Raw genomic sequence first — 20,161 nt, forward strand, 5'->3', positions numbered from 1 at the left:
ATGGTTAGGTGACCCATCCCAGGACCCAGTAGTATATAGGAGGGAACATTCAGGAGGTTTATTATTCCCCACTGAAAAAGTCATTTGGCCTTGATTTGAAACCCCAGGAGTCCGCCCTGTGATTTTCCTACTTGTGCTTACTGTAAGACCCACAGAGCCTCTTTTTCCATGTCAAGTCCTTCTCATACCAAAGGGTCAGTCGGATTGTGTAGTCCAAATAGTAATTCTCTTTTCACCTTGCTTGGGTCTTATGTGGAACCCTTTCCTAATTTAGGCCCCACTCAAAGTGGACGACCTACTGTGTTCACCTGTAAATAGGTGGGAGGTTATGCCCAGATGTGGACTATGCTGTCTTCAGAATCCAAAGAAATGTATCAAGCAGTGAACTTCCTCCCTTTGTGCTAACACTACCCTGCATCCTGGCAGCATTTAGTTTATTATTGTTATTGTTATTGTTATTATTATTATTCCAGGCATTGAACCTGGGGTGCTTAACTACTAAGCCACATCTCCAACCCCCTTTTAAAGGATTTCTTATTCTGAGACAGGGTCGTACTAAGTTTCTTAGGTACTAGCTAAGTTGCTGAGGCTGATTTTGAACTTTCAATCATCCTGCCTTAGCCTCCTGAGCCTCTGGGATTACAGAAGTGTGTCCCCCATCCCCTATTCATTGATTTTTGCCTGCTGTAGAAGCAAGATGGAAACCAGAGGCTGCAGCAATTACTGCTGTCAAGAACCCAAGGAATTCAGAGAGGCAAGGGAAGGGTAGCTAGGTTGGGGACAGAGGATCCTTGACCTCTTTCACTCCCTTAGCCCCTGGTCCGGGCTTGGCACCTCAGCACCAGTGTCTGTACCTCTCCATGTAACTCTCAGTGCCAGTGAGCAGGAGAGACCCTTTTTTTGCCTCCACGAACACTATCTCACCTCAGCTCTATCCTTCAGTCCTGGGTGGCTTGGCCACTCCTGTACCCTGTATCTTGTTCTCACATAGGAGAGGGTAGGATGGCAACCTGAGTTCCTGAATCTCTCAGAGCCATAAATTTGAGCCCCTCCATCCCTGAACCTCTTCCCTCCTCAGCGGATTTTATTCTTCCTTGGGGACAGGGAGATCTTAGTCCTACATTTAATTATCTTCTTCCTAAAGCCACTGAGGTTGAGGTAGAGAGGAAGGGGGAGTTCAAGCTGTGCAAAGAAATAGGCTACATGCACTTAATTTCAGTTTTGAATGACTGCTTTGGCAGGATTTCACTAAATGGATTTCTAAAATGTTCTAGTTCACTCCAAGATGTCTGAGAGCTTTACATATCAGATATAAGGTTTTTTTGGTTATTGTTTTTTTTTTGTTTTGTTTTTGCTGGCACCATTTATTTCTGCTTCAGGAATTACTTCACTCAGTAGTCATCACCATGTTGCTTTGCTGCTGGGCCATGGATGTGCTGCCCATTGTCATGACATCTCTTCTTCTCCTGCCCAGAGGAGAGTGAATAACATGAACCTTTGGAAGACTTATTTCAATCTCACCTCTCAAATGTAGGGAACTTTATCCTTCCTCCCTATGTCTGCTGCCCCCATCATTTGGGTGACAGAATTTGCTAACAGATCCCAGGGAATCTTTTTATATTCCTGAACCTGTCTCATAGAAATCCTCTCCTCCTCTTTCTCCTTGTTCCTTTGAGAAATTAGTTAGCTATCCAGCTATGCATATTATATTTATTTATAATCTGCTATAAAAAGACCATAAAGTGGGTTGCTTATGTACAACAGATATTTATCACTGTTCTGGGACATCCAAGATCAAGGCATCAGAAGATTTAGTATCTGGTGAAGCTCAATCTTCATAGATGGAACCTTCTAGATGTACAATCATGTAGTGACTATGTCCAATAAGTTCTCTGGACCTCCTCTACAAGGGCAGTAGCCCTGAAAACATTGTCTTCTAAAAGTCCTGCCTCTTAATGCTGCCACAGGGGATTACTCTTCAACATCTGAGTTTGGTGGGGGTGAGGGTAGCACAAAGGCTCAGACCATAGCAATGTTATTTCTAACAGCAAACAACTTTACCTAGCACTTGCCATTCCAAGAGTGCAGTGAAAAATGAGAGGCAAATATGCCTCCAATGGTTGAAAAATAAACTGATGCACAGAAAAAAAAAACATTTGAAGTCACTTACTATGAATGAGGAAGGTGAGAATCAAAATCAAATGCCCCGTGTATGACTTTTCCCCTCAGATTGTGTAATTTCATTTCCATTTGTAAGAGATTGAACTTAGAAAAGAAATGAATGAGAAGAGCAAGCATAAACTATAGAGACTAAAAATAGACATCCATCCCTGACTCTTGGAGGTATATTTTCCCAAGTCATCTTCAGCCTGGCACATGTTTTAAGATAAGTAGTGGTCCCCAAATATATGTCTATGTCCCAATCTCCAGAACATACAAATGTTGCCTTACAGGGAAAAAACTCTGCTGATATGATTAAATTAAGAATTTTAAGAATAGGTGATCTATAAGCTGGGGGGCCCAAACATTCTTTTGAAATATGCAAAGAGAGATTTGATACAGTCAGAAGAGGACGTCAATGTAGATATGGGAACAGAGATTGGAATGGTGTGACCACAAGCCAAGAAATGTGGGCAGATACCAGAAATCAGGATCAGATATACCGCTGGAGCTTCTGGAGGATGCACAGTTCTGCCAACACCTTGACTTCAGATTTCAGATCTCTGTAGTCTCAGGACTGTGAGAGAATAGATTTATACGTTTTTTTTAAGCCACCACGCTTGCAACAATGTACCACAAACTTAGTGGCTTCCAAGAGAAATCTATTCCCCTTACACACAGACTGTAATCCAGAAGTCTGAAATTGAGGTGTCAGCAGGGTTGGTTCCTTACAGAGTCTTTGAGGGGGTCTTGCTCCATGCATCTCTCCTTGCCTCTGACAATCCTTGGCATCCCTTGGCTTGTACAAAGGGTCCTTAACTTAATGATGATTTGACTTATGGGGTTTTGACTTTGTGGTAGTCTGAAAGCAATGTGCATTCAGTATGGCACTTCAAATTTTGAATTTTTATTTTTACCGCGGGTAGCAACATGGGGTATGATACTTTCTCTCGATGCTGGGGAGTTGCTGGATCTGCAGCTCCCTGTCAGCTGCACAATCACGAATGTAAAGAGAAAATACTGCACTCTATAGAGATTTGAAGTCAAGAAATTACACAAGACATTCAAAACATATTTATAATATAGACAGTGTTAGATGATATGCCCAACCATAGGCTAAAGTAAGTGTTCTGAGCACATTTAAGGCAGGCCAGCTAAGCCTGGATGTTTGGTAATTTAGGTATATGAAATGCAGTTTTGACTGACAGTATTTCAAGTGTACTGTGGGAAGTGTAGTTGGAGAAGCCAACAGCAAGTCTCAGCAGGCATGACACCCAGCTTCTCAGGATGTCACCCCTCTGTAAGTTGAGGGCTGTCTGTAGGTTTAGCACTGTAATGTCTGCCTCCATCTTTACATGGTGGTTTCTCTCCTCTGCACTTCTCCTCCTCTTATAAGAACACTTTTGAATTTAGAGCCACCTGGTTAATCCAAGATATTCTCATCTAAAGATCCTTAATTTAATATATCTGCAAACCTTCTTTATCCAAATAAGGTCACATACATGCATACCCAGGATGAGGACTTGAACGTGTTTTGGGGAGGCCCGGAATCAATGCAATAACATCCCTTCAGCCTTCTCCCATTGCCAAGAAGAGCTTTGGAGTAGCATGCAATAGTGGACTAGGGATACTGCTCTAATAACTGGGAATTAGAGCAGAGTGGGTGGTAGTAAGTGTTGGCTGACACTGGATTTTCCAACTAACCTTGTTTTTAGAGATAGGAAAAAGAAAATCAGATAAAGGTATTAATTATATTAGAAAGGTTGCAACGTTTCTTAAGAGGGCCAGGGATGGATGTACTTTGGATGCAGTAATGGACACAGCCGTATCTTGGTTTGATGAAACAGCTCAATTAGCAGAAAGAGCAGTGAAATATACTTTATGATTAAGTCCTGATCTTTTCCTAGGTACCAGCAATTTGGGCAACAACTCACTTATCCTTCCTTCTCACACAAAAAGCACACATAGTAACATCTGCTCTGCCTATCTAGCAGGTGTTGAGATAATATATCAGGAATTGATCAACAAACAGTAAAGCCACATAAATTTAAGTCCCTATGATGATCAGACACTTGCAACTATATTTGAAATGATATACACTCCCTTCTCATTATTTGTATTGGTTATGTTGTATGAAGTTGCTGTCAATACGAAATTAGAAGAGAATATTTGGGCCACAGTTCTTTGGGGTAACACAGGGTTAAATTTGTTAATCTCTGGTCACATCATTTTTATCAATCAGACAATATGTAACAATTTTACATGTGTTCCTGTGAAAAGACAACTTATTTAATTTGTGGTATGATTCATTAACATTGAACTCACTGCCAACTGAGCTGTAACTCATGTCTGAACCCACCTTACCCACACATATATTTTCTCTATAAGGCATATCAAAACTTTCTTTTGCTTAGAACCCTAGGCAGAATTTTAACATGCATGGGGGCCATTTAACCGCAAAATCACCAAACAATCAAAAACTGCAAAGAATGTAGGGTAAAATATACACTGGCAAGGACAGCTGTGTATAGTATAAGAGCTAAAAGAAGTCTGAACTTCTTTTAGCTCTCATAAGGTCTTGTCTCACCTCAGCTGGGAATGTGTGCCACAGGCAACTTGAAGTTTCCACCACTGTGTGCATTTTTGCAAGAGAGGGAAAGCACCACAGGTGTTTGATTCTGAGGGGTTACAGATTAATTTTAAGGTGTGGGCAAATTTGCAAACATGGAATAATCTGAAAATAATGAGGATATTCAGGCTGAGAGGTGGTATTCATTTTTTCCCTGTTTCATCCTTCATAAGTTATTCAAATGATCACACTGAAACTGAATTTTGGTCCAGGAATAAAACTTTAGGGAATGATACACAGAGTAGGGGAAAGGTGCAATCATACAGTAACCCTAGGAGATGTCTGAAGAAGACAGGGAATTGTAGGAAAGGACTATGCTGACTTTTCTCTGTTGCCATGGGTAAAGACACACCCAACACATAAATCAGTATTGGTGGACTGAAGGCATTAACACAGCATCGGGTGTGTCCTGTCCCTGCTCTCCGCCTGCCCAGAGCATCTAGTCCACTCCCTCTCCTTTCTCCAGTTCCTCTGCCACCTGGCTCTGGCTGACACCCAGTTCAGTCTTTCTCCCTGACCCACTCTGATGACCCTGTGGTTGCTTCCTCATCACATCCTTCCCTTCTCTCCAAGGAAGCTGGGTGTCATGGCTGATGAGACTTACTCTTGGCTTCTCCAACTACCACCCCCCACTTCACCCTATATCCCCCTGAGTAGAACAGTCCCCTTCCCTGCTTGGTCTTCATGACACTTCAAGTCCAGGGACTCCCAGAGGCCCACACCATGCAGCGAGACCTGGTATCCTTCACGGCTCATGGTTCTTGTGTCTATCCTTGCAGAAAGCACTCCAGTCCCAAGTCCTGAGACGGGAGGCCAGACGTTTAGAGGAGCAAAGGCAGGGCCTTCGGAGACCTAGGCACTGGAAAACAAGTGGCCCAAAGGCCTGGGTGAGTTTGCCTCCAGCAAAGAAGGGAGGGAGAGAGAGGTGGGTCAAATGAGGCACTCTCCTTGAAATGGGCTCCCTCCCCATTGGGAGAACTGATAAGCTTCTTTCTCCTCACCCTTTGGCCTGCCGCCCCAGCTTCTTCTCAGGGGTTTCCAGATACTTGCATCTTCTGACACTTTGTCCCCAGGGAAGCCAGAAGAAAGAATTCAGCTTAGAGCTTCTGGCAATCTAGGACAGACTTTCAGGTTCTAGATGACACTAAGTGAGCTCTGTGGTTCCAGGCTTTGAAAACCAGAACCTCTGGTCCTCAAACCTGCTCCCTGGCTGGGGATGATCTTACATCTGTAGCATTGAGAAGACTACAATACTCACCTCCTCAGATTATGTCAGAGGTCAATCATGATATTTTACTTAAACTTTTAGCAAAGCCCTAAAAATTAAGACTTACGTGAAAGTTGGCTACCACGGTAATGTTTTTGATGAAAGAGACGGAAAGAAATGAAGAATTGGAAAGATGGCTCGCATTTGAGGAAAACCACAGATTCCACAAGACTTGTAGATAATGTATACTTGGAAGATGAGGGAAAGTATTTTAAAAGTGCCTCCAGGGACTCTAGTCTGAATTTTTTTTTCTTTTTTTTTTTTTTGGTCTGGATGATGGGGTTGTGATCAGGAAAGAGGTAGAACTGGGTTGGGGTTGGGGGTCAGTCAGCACAACTTGAGTTTCAACAAGCTGGGTCTGAGGGTGCTGTGTCTAGTGGTTGGACTTGTAGAAATATGCTCATGCGAGACAGAGGGTTAGAAGTAATAATTGTGGAATAATACAGAGAGGTAAGAGGGATGCTGGAACAACAGGTGCAATGGCCAAGTGGAGAGTGAGGATATGAAGGGATTAGAGATGAGAAGATAAACTATGATATACATGTGCATGGGTTGCATTTGGGGGTGTGGGGGTAGTTATCTGTTGCCAGGCAGCACCGCTACTGCCTTATAAAGCAGACAGCTAGGTCCTCCAGAATTCCTGTAGGGTTCTGGATGAGCATTTGCAAATGGGAAAAATGTGTAAGGAAAAAAAGTGCTAGTCGATATTTCTTGGGAGAACATGGCAGTCAGAAGGGACCCTGTGGTATCTCCACCAGCTCACCTGGATTGGGTCTGGTGTGGCCTATATAATTTGACAGCACAAAAAGCAAAACATTAGTATACACTTTGCAATCTCTCTGTAAATTCCTTCATGTCATCATGACCAGACCTGGCATCTCCTCAGACATTTCCACTTTGATCTGCAACTTTTCTCCTCCTTCTGGTGCTTTGGGCTGACATATTACTGACATAGCACAGAACGTCTTTTCCTGCCCCTACTACTCACAGAAACCTTCATTCTCTATTTCCTATTTTTTTGGAGGGGGGATTCTGGGGATTGAACCCAGGGAGGCTTTGCCTTGGAGCTAATCCCCAGCTCTTTTTATCTTGAGACAGGGTCTCACTTAGTTGCTGAGGCTGGCCTTAAACCTCCTAACTCAGTTTCCCAAGGTGCTGGGATTATAAGTGTGCATCACTGTACTCAGCAATACCCTAATTCTTTATTAAATACCTGATTCTTAAACTATTTATAGCAGCCCCATTTTCCTGACTGAATTTGGGCTGATATTATAACTCTATAGCCATGTCCTAGATCATCCAAGACATTCCCAACTTCATTAATAAACCTTGTATCCCCTGAAGAATCCCAGGCAGTATTAATATGCCTTTAAAAAAAAGACAAGGAAAACTGACTATGGTGTATGTATAATATGTCCAAATACATCCTACTGTAATGTATAACTGAAGAGAACAAATAAAATATTTAAAAAAAAAAAGAAAAGAAAAACTGACAAGTCCAATTGCTGGTGAGGATGGGGAAACAGGATCTCTCATTCATTGTTAGTGGGAATGCAGAATGACAGAGTTCCTTTAGTAGACAGTTTGGCAAATTCTTACAAAGCTAAACATTCTCTTACTATACGACCCATCAATTGCACTCAGTATTTTCCTAATCGAGTTGAAAACTTACATTCATACCAAAAGCTGTACACAAATGTTTGGAGAAGCTTTATTCATAAAATCACTGAAAACTAGAAGCAACTAAGATGTCTTTTAAAAGGTGAGCAAATAAACAAATCGTGGTAGAACCATACAGTGGAATATTACTCAGTGACAAAAAGAAGTGGGCTATCAAGCCATAAAATACACAGAGAGAAACCTTCTAAATGAAACAGCCAAACTGAAAATGCTTTATACTGTGAAACTATAGTTATATGACATTCTGGAAAAAGTAAAACTATAAAGGCAAGAAAAAGATCAGTGATTGCCAGGGGTGCAGGAGGGAGGGAAGGGACAAGAAGGTAAAGCACAGGGAAAGTTTTAGGGAGGTGAAACTACTCTGTATGACATTGCAATGGGGAATACATGACATCATGTACTTGCTAAAACCTATAGAATTTGACAAGGCAAAAAAGCAAATCATTAGCATACACAACTTTAAAAATTCATTTAGGAGTTCAAAAGATCAAAGGGAAGAATGTAAAGATCAAAGGGAAGAATGTATGTAGGCTGTGACCAGTCTAAAGGTATTATAACTGAATTTAAATGAATAAAATAACTGCCAACGAGCTGAGGGAAAAGGTCCTGACTTTAAGTAACTTTGGGAAGGAATGGAGTATGAAGATTAAAAGCAAAAGAAATTGCACACAAACACTACATTTTTGTTGATATATTTCTCCTCTGGATACATTTTGCTTCTGTGCTTTACCACTGAGCTACATCCCAGCACTTTTTATATTTTATTTTGAGCCAGGGTCTCATTAAATTGCTGAGGGTCCTGCTAAGTTGCTCAGGCTGGCCTTGAGTTTACACTGCCTCAGTATCTCAATTCCCTGGGATTACAGGTGTGCACCACTGTGCCAACTGCATACCAGAATCAAACAGTTAAATAAATTACCGAGGTATGATAACAATTCTATTTTCTGTGGGGGGAGTAGAGGATTTATAGGTAGGCAAAGGGAGGGAGTGAAAACGATCCATGTGGTTATGGATCCATATGGAGTTAAGGGTATTGCAAGTCTATACTGATGATGGAATTCATGAAAGGGGAAAAGAGACAAATCTCCATGCGAAATGATCCCAAATAAATTATGTAGATTCTCCAGGAGTCCCCTACCTAAGGAAGGAGAACCTAAGTCTCTACTTCACAAACATGGGTTGTGCATAGTAACTTCCTTCCAAAGAGTACCACGTAGGGGAATACGTAAATGATAAAACACCATTTTAGCCGGGGGACAAAGGCCAGCACCAATGATGGATCATGTTGACAGTATGATCCCTTGGTAGGGTGAGAATGATACTTCATTCTATAAACTTCCTCCCCAGTCCACAACCCAGTCCCATCAGAAAAGCATCTGTCAAATTCTAATAGACGGGCAGCCTAAAAACCAAGAAGTCTGAGAAACTGTCACAACCAAGAGGAGCCCACAGACATGAAAGTTAAATGTGATGCCTACACTGGGTGGGATCTTGGAACAGAAAAAAGGACATTAGGTTAAAACAAAGGAAATCAGAATAGAGGAATATGACCTTCTAGATGCCCTTGTCCTTGTAGCCTGTTCATATGGGAAGAGTTGCCGAGGTCCAGCCCTGGCCAGGGGGAATGGGGTTCCAGGGGTCCTGAAGGAGGAGTGGCGTCTTAGAAAGAAGAAGAGTCGGGACGACAGGTTGCAAGTTCTGAGCAACCTCCAGAAGACATCTCTGCTGCCCCTGGAGGGACCTTTATTTTTATTCCTTTTTTACAGGTGTTTTTTTCAGGTAGTTAATGGATAGCTTCAAAGCCCGAAACTTTTTTGATTTACATAATTTTCAAGAATTACAGTCTTTTCAAACATACATTGATTACCTAAGATATTGAGTACATTGTTCAAAATATTTTTTCTGTAACCTTAGTCAATCATGATTAAACTTTTACGTTTTCACCTCAATCACTAGGTGCTAAGCGATGCAACTAGACTATGTGACTACTGACCTATTATTCACTTCTGACTTTAAAGCATACCTATAATTATTTCATTATTCTTTAACTTTAAAGCATACTTATGATTATTGGTAAGCTTTCTTACTTCTAAACTAAAATCTCATTAAAACACACTTAAAGTAGTGAAAGTCTATTAATTAAAAGCCTACTACTCTGAAGTACCTCTAAAATATATCTATGTTAATTTTACATTATTCTATTTTTAATTTCCAAGGTAATTTCTTTTTTTCATACGACCTATTCAACTGCTTTCTTAAAGAACTTCCTTGATCCTGGGTCAAAGCACACCAATTTTTATGTCTTTGTAAGCTTTAACTAAAGGGCAGGCTTTATCCCTCAACCCATTTGACATTTATGTTAATTATGTGTTTTCCATTTTTATCATTAGTTTCTGTGTAAGGCCAAGGAGGGTCTATTGGTTGGGCTAATGTATTTTTATTAGCCTCTTGTCCTCGAGGGGGATACCATAAGCTACATACGGTGGTCCGTGTACTGTTGGCACAGCAATTGTTTTTCTGTAGCTAGGCTATTGTACAGGTTGTGGCTTTAGGATGGGGTTGGGGGGCTAATGTAAATTGTTAACCATGGGATAAATATTTCTTGTTGCTCAGGCTTGAGGAATAACATTGTTTGTATCCTGAGAGAGATTGAAATGCACCTCATGGCATGTCTCAATTGTATCCTTAGTCTCATTCTGGGAATTTTCCTGCAATCTCAGGCAATACTTACTTTTATTATTGATTGACATATGCCCTGTTATCCATATCATGAGGATCATAAACAAAACACTTAACATTCCCCATGGTTTCCTGATGGTGATGGGGCGGCCCTGCATCCCCCACACTGTGACCCTGTCAGACAGCAGGTGCAAGAACGCCTTCACCAAAGAGTGGATATTACTTCTGACTTTCCAGGAAAAGTGTATTCTGACATTTAGTAATATGAGAATCTCAGAAATTGTAAAAGATTTTCGTTTGTAATAATTTCTAACCAAGCATTTAACTCTTCAGTTAACATTAACTACAGTGCCATATTTTGCTCCTGATTGACCCACACATTTTTCTAAGCATTTCCTTTCCATGTGTCAGATATGGGGGATTATTGGTAAACAAGTTTAAGTTCCTGCTGTGAAGCAAGTGAATTTAGGGGAAGAAATGAAAAAAAAAAACCATCAAGTAACTGGAGATGGTCTTCATAAACTGTTGCTAAATCATATGAAGTCTTCATTTTGCTTGACTCTAAAATAGGGGTAGCTCTCTACCTCATAGGGTTCTTAGCACTTTTTTCTCCATGGGATAGAAAAATGCCAGGTTCATGGGAAGTGATCTACAATATTGATTATTATTATGTTTTATGAAATTGAACACTGTGGAAGTTAGATAACCATCATCATTGCCTATGGAATAAAATACGCAATTCCTTTAAAGCTGGTAAGTGGACTAAATTCTCACCAGTCCTCAGTCTCTTGACTTGCCATTTCTGTAGTCTCTTGACTTGCCATTTCTGCAGTCTCTTGACTTGCCATCTCTGCAGTCTCTTGACTTGCCATCTCTGCAGTCTCTTGACTTGCCATCTCTGCAGTCTCTTGACTTGCCATCTCTGCAGTCTCTTGACTTGCCATCTCTGCAGTCTCTTGACTTGCCATCTCTGCAGTCTCTTGACTTGCCATCTCTGCAGTCTCTTGACTTGCCATTTCTGCAGTCTCTTGACTTGCCATTTCTGCAGTCTCTTGACTTTCCATCTCTGCAGTCTCTTGACTTTCCATCTCTGCATTCTCTTGACTTTCCATCTCTGCAGTCTCTTGACTTGCCATTTCTGCAGTCTCTTGACTTGTCATTTCTGCAGTCTCTTGATTTAGAAACATATCATCATACAATTTTGTCTGTTTTTGCTTAATATTAGAGAGGATACAGCTCATAGCAGGGCCAAACTCAATGATATGAGCCACCTCATTTGGTAGCGGAAATGTGGTGCCAGCAGCATGCATGGCCACCAACAAACCTTCTGAATCAAACACCGGAGAGCCAGAAGACCCAGAAAAAAAGATGGTGTCATAGGTAATCACATCAGGAATTTGAAGGATTTCCTGGGAACTTCTTTGAGTGTACATGTGGATAAACTCAGATTCACTATAAACTGCTGCTGTTCTCATCTGAATCTTTTCCTTACATTTCTCTTCTCGTTTACCCTGAGGAATCACAACACAAGCATCAGTATGCTTCTTTTCTCCATCTGGATGGCCAATAATATATATCAAACCGCTAGATGGTATAGGACCAATCCCATTATACAGTCCCGCAGGTACTTCTTGTCCATTTTGTTTTAGTTTCAGGACGGCGTAGTCAAGAGTTGTGTCAGATATCTCAAACCAAGGTTCAACGAGAAAGCAGTTGTCTTCTGTGACTGCGGTATCTTCATAATCAAATTTCACCATTACACATTGACTGATTATATCTGCCCACTGGCTTGGCTCTATTCCTTCTCCCACGATATCGTTTATTACATGCCGACAAGTGAAAATGAACAATCCCTTAAAAACAAAGCAGGTGGCACAGCCTTCATTTCCATTATTGTTCCAGAATATGTACCCCACTGAGTCACTGAGATGTGAAAGATGTTTGATCACTTTCACTGGAGTTGAGTTTTTTGTGCGTTTCCCAAAATTTGTTTCATGCAATTTAAAAAGAGAAGTATTCTTCTGTCTTTTTTTCATTTTTTCCTTCAAGTTTTCCCTGATTTTTTCACTTTCTCTTTTCAAACAGGGATACTCTTCCACAATGTACTCTTTCAACACACGGGTGTTTCTTTCTTCTAACTCATTGTTTTGAGCAGCTGCTGCCTTAGGGTTCATTACTTGATCAGCCTCAACTTGAAAGAGCTTACCTTCTAACCCATCTATCAGCTGTGAGTTTTCTAGAATGGAGTCCAGGTTACCAATGAGCTTCCAATTGTCAGTCTCCAAAAAGGGAAGAAACCTTCCATCCTTGCACATGGTGTCCTTGATGGTTTCTCCTTTGAAACCATAGACACAGAGTTTGTTTCCTTCTTTGTGAAGTTCCCCACGCTTCACAATTCGTTTTCTGGTCTTCCCAATAGCATGAATGTAAAATTTGACCACGTCAGTGGATTCCTGGTTGAGCAGGCCAAATACTTGGCCATCTTCTTTCTGCTTGCTTTTACTTTTGGAAAATGTAATTACCACGTGGCTGTTTTCAGGAAAACAACTGAGCAGCATTCCCAGGTTTAAGAAACCTTCAATTCCTTCTGTGCCACGCACCAGCATTTCCTTACCTGGCCGTGCCTCCATAGCTTTTCTGACAGCATCAATGGTCTTGAGCCCCACCAGCAAGCTGCCCCCCTCACAGCATGTGAGCACGTATTCCATGTTCTTGTTTTTTCTAAGGTTTACGTTCAAGGTAATAGTAATGATCTTGTTTGGAGAAGTGGTCTGGACTTTTGGAGTTTTCCTGGGTGAGTGGGAACTTTGATCCTGGGTGTTAGTTATATCTCTTGGCCTTTTTCTAGATTGCATCTTCATTTGAATAATACCTGAATTATTCTGCTGTTCTTTGGGGTCCTAAAAATATATATTAGAAGAAAAACCTTGAGACTCTGAATAGAACCCTAGTTTGTTGTTGTTGTTGCTTGTTTCCTTTTTAAATATGCAATTCACAGAATTTCTATGGGAAACTCATACTCAAAAAACCAGTGAATATAATTAGATCTGAGTTTAACTTCAGCTCTAGAATATAAGCTGAGCAGACTGTTACATCAGTCAGATAAGCCCTAATATGATACAATGGTCATTTTTCTGAGACACATGCTTAAAAAGCTACCAGCTTCCTTAAAATGTCACTTCATGTCTTGTTTACTATTCTCAGCTGTAAAATTTTTACTTTTCTCAAACACAGTGATAAACTGCACTGAAAATTTTCTTCTTAAAATACCAAGTTCATGGGCTGGAGTTGTAGCTCATTGGTAGAGCACTTGCTTCACACGTGTGAGGCACGGGGTTCGATTCTCAGCACTCACATAAAAATAAGTAAATAAAATAAGATCCATCAACAACTAAAACTTACAACAAAAAATTTTTAAAAATATCAAGTTCAGCAAGAATACATCACCAAAATTTATTATTAGGCATTGCATCTAAAAGAAAATCCTCATTAGCTAACTAATTATACGGACATACAAACAGTTATTTCTAATAATGAATACCTTCACTCACCCAGAATCTATCATGCAAAAAACTTAACTTATTTCGTCTATGACATCAATTAATCCCTAAATTCTATGAATTGAGAAGAAACAAATATGGCCTCTCTTTGTCTTTTTGATGGAGAAACTTAGGTATAGAAAGTTTTTCTTGTTAGTGCCTTTCCTAGCATCATGTAATAACCACTAAATGAAGTGAGTGCCAGAGTACCAACACTTAAGTCTAATATTCCTTTCCATGACACCAAACATTTTTTCTTGGTAAAATTTGCATTCATGATACTCAATTTTTTTTTTTTTGGTGGGGGCAGGATACCAGGAATTGAAATCATGGCCCTTGCCTCATAAGCCACATCCCAGGCCTATTTTGTATTCTATTTAGAGACAGGGTCTCGCTGAGTTGATTAGTGCCTCACTTTTGCTGAGGCTGGCTTTGAATTCATGATCCTCCTGTCTCAGCCTCCCAAAGCACTGGGATTACAAGCATGCATAATACTGATTTTTGTAGGGTATCATCTTAAGAACCAGGAGTTGGGGAAGGGGAAGGAATTAAAGAGGATTAGTCAAACAGTACAAAAAAATCAATGAAAAATTAAGAGCAACTGCTTATGAATAGGACTTCAGGAAAAGGTACCTATGTCTAAAAGGTACATTTCCTGAAGTCCTACTCATTACGGTGAGGGTATGAACAGGCATGGAGTCATATGCTAGCAAGGCTACATTCTGGTAATGGGAATATCAAAGCCAGGATTGTCATAAAGACTAGGCCTAACATCATTGTGTAGCACAGCCTAGCAACATGACTGGCATGTAATAGGGTAAATTTGTTAAATACTAGTAGTCTGGGTCAAAGAGATAAAAAGAACACAAGATAATGTAAATTTACTTGTGCTATGTGTGCAAATCTTCAAAAGGCATCTCTAAAGCCTAATGCTGTCAGAAACATCTTGCTCATGTACCCCATGGGAGCATTGCAACAGAATTCCAAGTTGTCAAAGTATTCTTGGGCACATATAGGAACTTTTGAAGGAAACACATTAGAGGTAAACTCCTTTACCTGACTAACATGGTTATGGTAAGAATAAACAAGCAAAAAATTTGTTTCATAAACTGTAAAGCACTATACAGATGTAGGTTATTATGATTCAGTATATCAGCCACACTTGGCATGGTATTTCTGTGCTATGAAATAGATTAATTTTAGTTTTGTTTTATCCAAAGTTTAATATAGTTATTTGGTTTTTATGGTTGTCCAGGAATTATTACCAGTTTTTTTAAGGGCTAGTGTGACATGACCAAAATTTTATTTATTTATATATATATATATAAAATTTTATATATATATATAAAACAAAGTGGATGAGGAAAGGTCTTACCTTATATAAATATTTCCAATATATAATGATATGATTTCTTGGCAGGAAGATTTATGCAATATAGACTCAAGGATGGCTAAATCTAACATTAGCATATTCATTACATAAATAGTATTTACAAACATACCTGAGAAAAATAATTCTCTATTTTCATGTTTTTTTTCACATCCAACAAGTTCTTCTGTGACCTGCGTTTCTTACATCTCATGATGACTTGAAGAGGAAATAGGTAGTTCAGCTGAAACACTAATTTAAAAAAGGTTCAAGTTACAACAGTATCTTCATAGCTGTCATTAATTATGTAGAGGAAGTGATGAACTTCCTTCTTCAGCTCTGGCCTTGCCCTCCCCAGAGATATTAACCTAGCAAATAATTTATCCACCAAGTATTATCACCCCAACAATAAAAGCTTCCTTTTATAGAGCATTATGTGTTAGTCACTACACTTGACACTTTATGAAAATTATCTCTAACTGCGAATCCCAACTACAGTGGGAAAGAGGTTATATCTAGATTTTTTTTTAAAACTTGGGGGAAAGGATAGCATAAAGAAGAGAGATCTGTCCAAGTGCAAATATTAAAACCCATAGAAAAATCTGTAGTTGGAGAATTCAAAAGTGTGTTCTTCTACTTACCTTGAGTTAAAATTTGATCTCTATTTAAGATGGAGATGCCAGAGATGGTAAAATTTAAGGAAAAGGGTAGGAAAGGAACTGGTTAATACCCTGAAGATAAAAGAAATTTGGAATGGGATTTCATAAAGTAATCTGAAAAGTTTACATAAGCTTCCACTCTACTTTTCTCCCTTCTGTTTTCATAAGACCCTCCCCCCCACTGCCTTTTTAATTCCTTGTTTTCTCTCTAGCTTTTGCATATGAGTGGAAACATTCAACCCTTGACTTCCTGAGTCTGGCTTATTTCACTTAGCATGATGTTCCCCAGTTACATCCATGTACCAACACATGACATAATCACATCCTTCTTTATGGATGGGTGAAACTCCATTGTGTTTATATACCACATTTTCCTTATCCATCTCCTGATGGACACCTAGACCATCTCTATTACTTGGCTATTTGTAAAAAAATATATTCTATTTCTAAAATGAAGGACATTTTCTTTTATAATCACAACACTAATATTTTAAACCCAAAATCCAGATGAGGTATGAAAGTTGCCTTTAATTATGGCTTTCAAGTCTCTTTCCTTCTAGAAAAAGCATTGATCTGTCAAAGTGGACAGAAAAGCTGTGGAATGTTCACTTCTTGGATTGCTTCTTTCCCTTGTCATTTTATATATGCACTCTCCTCTGCACTCTTTGGCAAGTGGAAGTCATCTAAAGACTGTGCTTATTCTTGTAACCACTTCACTATGGTGCAGGAACTTCTCAATTGCTGGTAATGAGTTTCTAAGGAAATCCAGTTAGCCTATGTGAACCTTAGTTTCCTGTTTGTAAAAAGAGACAATTATTTTAAACAAGATATGAATATGAAAATGTACTATATCAATGACAGTATTTATAAGAACATCTGGGCTCAACTATAAGATTGCCACTTCCCAGTTTCATGACCTGTGAAATAACAATTAACTACTTCCTGTCTCATTTTCCTTATCTAAAATGAGGGCAGTATTAGAATTAACTTTTGGTGTTGTGAAGATTAAAAAGTGTCCTTTAGAACAGTGAATGCCGTTTAATAGGCTGCCCAGTAAATATTACTGCCAGTACTAGCATCAGTGTCAAAACACTTAACCAAAGGTAGACTTTTTAAACATCAAAGAAGGGGTGGAGGTGGTAAAAATAGACAAACAATTGAGGAACTGAGCTGAGCTGTAAGATCTTTGAAGGCAGAAAATTTGGGTGGGGTGTCACTGTTGATGATGATGACTCATCTAATGATGTCTGACAAAGAAACTGCTTCAGACGTAATTTTCACACCCACTATAAAAGGAAAACAAATCAAGTAGAAAGAAATATGAATTTTAGGATTACTGGCTTGTATATGAGCAGCTGCAGTGGAAAAGGCCAAGATGTTAAGAATACACCCCAATACCAACCCCCCCACACACATGGGTCCCAGTATCTAGACTGAACTGTGTTATATATCAAAATGTGAAGGACTTTACCGCTCTGCTATTCCAACCCTGTGTTATAGTGGGATATGTCCAGGTTCTACTCGCCTAAAGGACTTGCTTTACTTCCTACACTAAAGGGATGAAAGTAATACAGCCTGTCCTGGATCCCATCTCCACCTGACAGCTCTCCTGGAATTTCTCATTCTCATATTCTCTTTCCTTGTCCCCTCTCCTTTCCCTTCTCCCCGTTCCCCTTTCCTTTGCCTTCCTTCCATACTTCTAGTGTCTTCTTATTTCCCTGCCTTTCTCCCCACCTTGACCTTCCCCCCGCCCCCCCCTCGAGCCCCCCCCCCCTTCCCTCTCTTACAGTCTCCCACCGGGCTCCCTCCTGTGCGCCCTTGCTTGCTTTCACTTTCTCTCTGGCTCAGCCATGCTTTTCAGAAACTGGGATCACGGCCAATCCGAGCCTGGCCCTTGTCTGCCACCTCGCTCCTCTCTCCAGCACAGAGTGGGACAAAAAACATTGGTAAAGAGTTTCTAAGAAAATCCAGAGCCCTCGGGACCCTCCAGGTGCCAGACGCTTCTGGCCCAGGTTGCTGGGCCTCCAGCCTCATCCCCTTCCAGACCCAGAGGCTCCAGCGCGCCCACGCCCACCCTGCGGAGCAACCGGTAGGCTCACCCACCCCGAGCGCTTGCCCACCAGGATGGCTCACCAATTCCGTGGGCTCCCTGGCTGCTGCGCTGATGGCACCCCCAAAGGGCTGGCATTCAAATCCCGCGCCAGTGCACGTCAGCAGCCCGGGTTCCACAGAGAGGCAGCTAGTCTGGCCAATGAGAGTGCGCCCACTTAAACTCGGATTGGACAAGACAGGATGGAGGTGGGACTAAGGGCTTGAAAGGACCGCCCACCTTTCTGTGAGTGGCTGTTGCCCCTGCCATTTAGTTACTTTCTTTGCCTTTTCTGCCTGTCAGGCCTCTTCCCTCCTAAACTACCCCATCTCCCACCTCCATCCCCCTCAGTTCCTTGCTTTTTTGGACCTCTGGGAAGAGGGGGGAGACTGGCTGTTCCTGGCCTCAGGTGGCTCTCCAGAGAAGCATCTGATTTTGTATTTATTGCAGACAGCGCCATCAGTCTAAAACGAAACCTTCTGAATGTCTTGGTCGTCAGGGCGAGCCCGGGAAACACATTTATCAGAGCCCATGCCTGTTCTCTTAATAATAATAATAATAATAATTATTATTATTATTATTATTATTATTATTTACAATAACAGAGACAAAGTGCATTGTTGCTAAAAATAAGGTAGATTTTCGCCAAGCATAAGAGTTTTTTTTTTTTTTTTTTTTTTTAATCCGAGCAGATAATTCAAAAGAATTACTTAAAAGGTTTCCTTACTCCTAGGAACAAAATAGATTTGCACTTGGGAAACACAACAAAAAGGAACTGGATTTCAACTTAATGAAACAGCTACTTTAACCAGCTTTGGGGGCAGAGGGCTCTTGGAAGGGGGTTTGAGGGACCTCAGCAGGGAACACTGATTCTGGGTTGAGGGGTGTTGGTTAAGGCTGTGGAAGAGGCTGATTCAGTCTTGCAGGGGTCTTCAAGAATGGCAAATGCCTGCTTTCAGAAATGTCATCAAAGCGACCTGCTGATAAGACAAAGCCAAGCTTATTGTTTATGAGGTACTGGAGACTAATAGCTTGACAGCATTCTGGTAGTTTCCTGGGGAGGGTAAAGCAAAGCTGGGCTAATATTGAGATTATGAAGTCTGGTTTAATCCTGGTCTTTAGTGTGTGTGTTTGGGGGGTGGGGGATTAGATAGGATTGGGTAACAGTTTAGGGTTGGTGGATATACCGAAGTTAGGATTTTGAGGAGAAGGTTCAAGAATTCTTGAGTTGCAACCTGTTCTTTGATGCCTTCTAATGAAGACTGGTTGGGTCTCTGAGGACGTTATTGGAATAAATAATAAAAACACTTGCAACTTTTAAATTTCCTGGCAGAATATGCCTGGAACAGTAAATTTACGTTGATGAAAGCAAGACAAGCACATCATGTTAAGCACTGCAAAAGAAATGCATCCTTTCACCTATCTCTGTTCTTTTTCGTTTCCAGGAACTGCACGGGGTACCCTCTCTAGAAAAGATAGCAAGCATCCAGGAATAGAGGATTTTTCCGAGATTTTTCTGCCAATGAATTCTCCCAGCTAGCCCAGAACCAAAGGGGTAACTTACCTAAAAGGAAGAGTCCCTTCCAAGTCCAGCGGTGAACTCCCCAGCACCATTGCAAGGGACCTTTCCCGCCAGCACTGGAATCGCCCTTTCCCGGTAGAAATGACGCGCCTGGCCAATGAACAGAGAGATCCTGAGCTTGTCTTCTCTTTTCAGACAGCAACTAGCCTCCTTGGAAGCCAATTGGCCGCGCTCTGGCCATGACATGGAGCTGTTCTGCGGCTTCCGCATAGTTGGCAGGTGAGAGTGGATGGCAAGGTCAGGCGGGGGAGCGCTCCCCCTTTCTCTCCTTAAGCGCTACTTTTTCCGGCCAGAATGACCACACCAAAAAACTTTATTACCTATTGCACCTGTTTCTTTTCTCCCAGGACCCCAATGGGGTTAGAGGGAAGTTGGGTTGGGCGGGGCTTAGAGGGCCTGGGTTGTCAGGCACAGCCAGCAGAGGGGACTGGGACTGTCCTGGACCAGCAATAGCAGCAACTTGAGGAAAGCAGCTGTGTTAGTAGGCTGCTGGAAAGTGGCTCCAAAG

The 20,161-nt window shown here is 41.0% G+C and overlaps 1 protein-coding gene across 1 annotated transcript; it reads right to left on the reverse strand.

Moving 5' to 3' along the window:
• Positions 1-3,073: 3,073 nt before the first annotated feature.
• Positions 3,074-19,687, reverse strand: LOC144254185 (serine protease FAM111A-like). The gene is made up of 4 exons (XM_077797205.1): positions 19,636-19,687; positions 15,457-15,575; positions 11,549-13,315; positions 3,074-3,187 (listed from the first exon to the last, which is right to left on the reverse strand). The coding sequence occupies exons 2-4, from the start codon at positions 15,535-15,537 to the stop codon at positions 3,074-3,076; spliced, it is 1,962 nt and encodes a 653-aa protein (XP_077653331.1). The 5' UTR covers positions 15,538-15,575; positions 19,636-19,687.
• Positions 19,688-20,161: the final 474 nt, after the last annotated feature.

Source organism: Urocitellus parryii, chromosome 4 (assembly GCF_045843805.1).
Source record: "Urocitellus parryii isolate mUroPar1 chromosome 4, mUroPar1.hap1, whole genome shotgun sequence".
Taxonomy (NCBI): Eukaryota; Metazoa; Chordata; class Mammalia; order Rodentia; family Sciuridae; genus Urocitellus; species Urocitellus parryii.

Excerpts from the sequence above, each read along its gene's own strand:
- LOC144254185 (XM_077797205.1), bottom strand. The coding sequence starts at position 15,537 with ATGAGATGTAAGAAACGCAGGTCACAGAAGAACTTGTTGGATGTGAAA. Across the intron at positions 13,316-15,456 it reads TAGAGAATTATTTTTCTCAG|GACCCCAAAGAACAGCAGAA; the intron begins GTATGTTTGTAA and ends ATATATTTTTAG. Across the intron at positions 3,188-11,548 it reads GTCAAGAGACTGCAGAAATG|AGTGCAGTATTTTCTCTTTA; the intron begins GCAAGTCAAGAG and ends AAATCTCTATAG.